Below are 4917 nucleotides of genomic sequence, written 5' to 3'. Positions count from 1 at the left end.
TGTACAGCCAATTTTGACCATATGTGACTTTGTTTTTGGAGACAGGGTCTTGCTATGCAGTTTAGGCTGGCCTTAAACTCATGGCAATCCTCCTGCCTCAATCCCACCCAAGAGGTGGGATTGCAGGTGTGCGCCACAAAGCCCGGTGACTGTCTGTGACTCTGACTTTCTGCCTTGGAACCCATAATCTCTGCTCTGGATACCACTTCATCCCATGTCTGATTTGAGGGAGTTAAGACAAGTGCCTTTCCATGTGTAATGCTCATTTTAAGAACAAAAACACGGATAGTAAGATGTTGTTTGCATTTATTTACCTGTTTGACCCAGACAACCTTCGCTGTAACTGTCACCCCGGACCTGTCCATTTGATACTGCATTAATCCTGTATGAATAAAATAAAACCAAGAATTAGGGTCTCTAACACCAACAAGGAACTGCCCATGACATCGAAGTATCAGATATAATAAGCTAGAGTTCCCCAAATCCAGGTTAGGCCGCATGACTAATGCGTTTACATGACCTTAAGCAAATCCCTTCACCCAAGCACTTTCCTGAGCTGCAGTCGTGGGCCTGGCAGCATAGAAGCCCCTGAAAATTGTCTGAAAATGCTCCGGCCTCCCCTCAAACCTAGCCAGGTCAAACATCTGGACTCGGAGGCCAGAAATTCCAGTTCTACAGTCTTTTAGGTGATTCTGTTGCTTGTTAAAATTTAAGCATGAAATTCTCAAAATTTTATCTTGCTCAAGTTTTCCGTCTGCACATACCAGATGTCCTCAACCCAGCGCCATGTGCGGTAACGGCAGAGTGGCAACAGGCCTCAGCTGAATCAAATGATTAACACTGGCTATGCGATGATTCTTTAGAATAATTTTGTACTAATGTCCAGTGTTTGAAGCAATAATCATATTCTAGTAACTTTTAACCTGAGAAGATCAAAGAAAGACTCAGGTGGTAAAATTCTGCTTTTTCAAGCCTAGATACATGTTCTAAATAAAGGAAATATTTCGCTGACTTTCAGAGTGCCACTCTAAATGCTGTTTCCTTTTTTATTGTGGTACTGGGGATTGAACCCATCGTCTTCACACAGAGCTGAACCCTAGGACTTAACGTATTTATTTTATAAAAATACATATAATAAATTTCACGAGGGCAGGGCCATGTCTATCGTGTTTCACATTTCTATTCCTACTGCCCAGCACAAATCTAGCAAATAACAGGTGCTCAATAAATGTGCTGAATGTATGAGCCCTAGTTTTCACAAAAATTCAAAATCTTACATAGGCAAACCTAAGTTCTAGAATGATCAATATTGAGGGGGGAAAATTAAAAATTTTAAATAAAAGCCTGCCCAGGATGCCTGCCACGCCCAACTGGACATGTCCGGCAGGCCTGATAACAAAACACTCCTTCCTCTGTATAAACCCATCTTTACTGCCTTTGTGTAACTGATGGCCACGGGACACATCCTTTGTGTAACTCATGCTTGTTTAACTGATAGCCTTGCAATGTAACTTGAGATGTTTAAACTCCCTTAGCAACCCAAGATGTCACCCAACCCTCCAATCAAATGCGGCAAAGCTGCCTTTGTACCTCCCTGCTTGACCTCCCTATGAAAGTTCCAGGACCTCACCGGGCAGGGCTCTGACTCTTTGGGAGAGAGATCCTAGTAAGGCCCACCAGTGTAAATAAACTGCCTCTTTAACCTTCTTGGTGCCGTCTCTTCCTGTTTGGTCTGTTTTCTGTAACAATATACTCTGTTATTCTCAGGAAAACTGAACTACCACATGATTCAGCAATTCTACAACTGGGTATGTATCCAAAGGAAATGAAATGAATACATCAAAGAGCCACCTGCGCTTGTACTGTTTACTGCAGCACTATTCACAAAAGCCAGGATGTGAAATCAACCTAGAAGTGTAGCACATATACACAGTGGGAAGTTCTCTTGGCATAAAAAATGAAATTCTGTCATTTCCAGCAACATGGGTGGGGATGGAGAACATTATGTTAAACAAAATAAGTCAGACACAGAAAAAGAGGCGCTGCATGTTCTCACTAAAAAGTTCATCTCATAGACATGAAAAGTAGAGTAGCAGTTACCAGGGTCCAGGAAAGGTATGGGAAAAAGAATAAATACAGGATCATTAATGAGCAAAGGAATAAAGTTAGACAAAAAAAAAACAACTTTTTTCAGGGGGAGGGGTGGTGGTGGCATTTCTTGTTTGTTTGTTTTGTGGGTTTTTGTTTTTTTTTTTCTTTGAGATGGTGTTTCCCTGTGTAGTCCAGGCTGGCCTCAAACTCACAGCAATCCTCCTGCCTCAGCCTCCCAAGTGCTGGATTACAGGCTCGCACCACCGCCCCTGGCAGTGGTGGTGTTGAGAGAGGGTCGCACCACGTAGTCCAAGCTGGCCTCAAACTCACTGTGTAGCCTAGGCTGGTCTCAAACTCCCAGTGATTCTCCTGCTTCAGCCTCTCAACTAGGAAGAATTACTTCTAATGTTCTACCGATCAGGATAACTTTGAGTGACAACTATTAATTGCATATCTCAAGATTGCTAGTACAGAGAAAGTTAAATGATCACAAAGAAACGATAAATCTTTCAAGTGATGAGTATCTTTTCTGATCATTACACAATGTATACAGGTATTGAAATATGACACTGTACCTCATAAACATATATAGTTACTATACATCAATTAAAAAAAATTTAAAGACTCATAATTATTTGTGGTGATTAACTGATTGTCAACCTGAAGGGAAACACCCCGCTGAACTCAGTTAGCATGGAAAACCCAATTTAGGGTGGCTCGTTGTTAGAACAGTACAAAAGGAGAACGGGAGGGAAGGATTTCAGCTGTCCTCTTTGGAGGAGCTGCGGTCCTCGCCGTCACCCAGGATGGCCGCTGTTCTTAGAGGAGCTTCATCTCCCCTTCAGGCATCATCCCCTGGCTTTCAGCGGATTCTTCAGCTCCTAGCACCAGCCTTCCGGCCCGCTGGCGCACTTTTTTAGCTTCCAGCACCAACGCCTTGACCTCCCGGCACAGACCCTTCAGTTTTCCATCGTGGATCCTTTGGCCTCCAGATGCAGCTGTGTAGGGGACACTGCCGTGGGCTCCAGGCCTCTAGCTGGATCCCTTGGATCTCTAAGGAGTGGGCAGGTCTTTTGCATTCTTCTACATTTGACTCTGTGGGTGGCCATGTAGGCCAATCGCGTAAATTTGTGTCCTACATTGAATCTGACTCAGAGGCGGGGCGTGGTGGCACAGGCCTGTAGTCCCAGCACTCAAAGAGGCTGAGGTAGGAGGAGTGCAGTGAGTTGGAGGCCAGCCTGCGCTACATAGTGAGTCTCTATTTCACAAAACAAAACAATCTGATTCAGAGCATGTGCAGTCTTTTGAGGAGCCTTGCCCTAGCATGGCTAGCCCTAAACCCTTCTAAGCGTGAATACACTATTTCAATTTCATTCTCTCTATATGAACTAAACTAAACTGTGAAACAACCTTCATATTTTAAAAGTTGCAGATATTTTTGGTCAGTAATTCTCAATTCTTGTTCTCTTTTGCTGGGTGTAGTGGTTGATACATTGTGTCAACTTAAGAAGCTCAGAAGTTTAAGTGACTTAGCAGGGGGCCAGGTTCCTCAGTTATAAACATCCTCAGCCTGTGCAACAGGAGTGAACGGTGCCACACAGCCCTAGGGCAGGTAGCCTGCATACCATATAAAAGTGGAAAAGAGGCTTACTCTCCCTCCATTTCTCTCTTGCTGCTTTTGCTGTCTTCCACTGCCATTAAAAGATGCCCCTCTGCCGTGCCACCTTGCTTCAGAGCCAGCTGACTGTGGCCTGAAACCTCTACAAACTGTGAGCTAAATAAACCTCTCCTTCCTTAATTTTGGGTGTTGGGTATTTTCTCTCAGCAATGAGAGAAAAATAATTAAGACACTGGGCCATCTAATAAACTTCATGGATCTCTCTGGGTGCACCTGTCTCAATTAGGTACAGTTGAGAACACTATGTATTCTCTGGCATTGCTATTTATGTATTTTCAAATTCATGGAAAAATTGTAAGTAAAAACAAAAATTTTCCTGAAACATTCAAAATTTGTCAACACAATGACCCACAAACCCAGAAATTTGTATTTCCTACAGACTGTTTTCCTCCCGAACAATAAACCACTCAAAATTATATCCACTACCACTGCCTCACCCTCAGATCCTAAGTACCCAAGATGTCCTTACTACGCAGGGATCCTGTCCACAACCCTGAGGCACTCTGCTTTCCTGTCCTTTTAGTCTTCTTGAGTCTGAACAGTTCCTTGGTCTTCTTTGACCCGTATGACCTTGGCACCTTTGAAGCATTACCAATTATTTTTAGACTTCCCTTTGATTTAGGTTTGTTTAATGTATCTCTATGATTAAATTCGGGTTATGCTTTGTGGCAGAGACAGCACAGAAATAACAATGTTCTCAATACATCCAGCTGAGCAGCACAGGTTCTGACTATCTCATGGATGGTGATGCTCACTTCAACTGCTTGGTAAAGGTGGGAGCTAAGAGGCTTCTCCTCTTCAGTTTTCCACTAGTGTAATTAATATTTTGTGGGGGGCGTTTTGAGTACATCAATGTCCTATTCTTCCTTAAACTTTATTCTTTGTTTTGTTTTGTCTTTTTGAGACAGGGTCTCGCTATGCAGTTCAGGCTGGCCTTGAGCTCACTTTGTAGCCTAGGCTGGTCTTGAACTTGCAACAATCCTCCTGCTTCAGCCTCCTGAGTGCTAGGATTACAGGCATGTGCCACCACACCCAGCTCTTAACTCTATTCTTGTATTTATTTTATATCAGTAGAGACCCTAAAAGATTTTCTCCTTTATCCAAAGGGTCAAATTATCTAACTATAGCCAGACATGGCAGCACGCACC

The 4917-nt window shown here is 43.2% G+C and overlaps 1 protein-coding gene across 3 annotated transcripts in view; it reads right to left on the bottom strand.

The window, feature by feature from the left end:
• Window positions 1–283: 283 nt before the first annotated feature.
• The window catches only part of Tmem50a (transmembrane protein 50A), a 10968-nt gene continuing 6334 nt past the window's right edge, over window positions 284–4917 (bottom strand). For all 3 annotated transcript variants that reach the window (XM_005394821.2, XM_005394820.2, XM_005394819.2), the window contains exon 4: window positions 284–382. In XM_005394821.2, the coding sequence (XP_005394878.1) occupies window positions 307–382 (76 nt within the window). In that variant the 3' untranslated portion in view covers window positions 284–306. The remainder of the gene's footprint in view (window positions 383–4917) is intronic.

The sequence above is a fragment of the Chinchilla lanigera genome, unplaced genomic scaffold (genome assembly GCF_000276665.1).
Source record: "Chinchilla lanigera isolate Chin_1 unplaced genomic scaffold, ChiLan1.0 scaffold00051, whole genome shotgun sequence".
In the NCBI taxonomy this organism is placed as follows: domain Eukaryota; kingdom Metazoa; phylum Chordata; class Mammalia; order Rodentia; family Chinchillidae; genus Chinchilla; species Chinchilla lanigera.
Note: the sequence above shows the minus strand (reverse complement) of the source record. Positions and strands in the feature narration are given on the sequence as shown.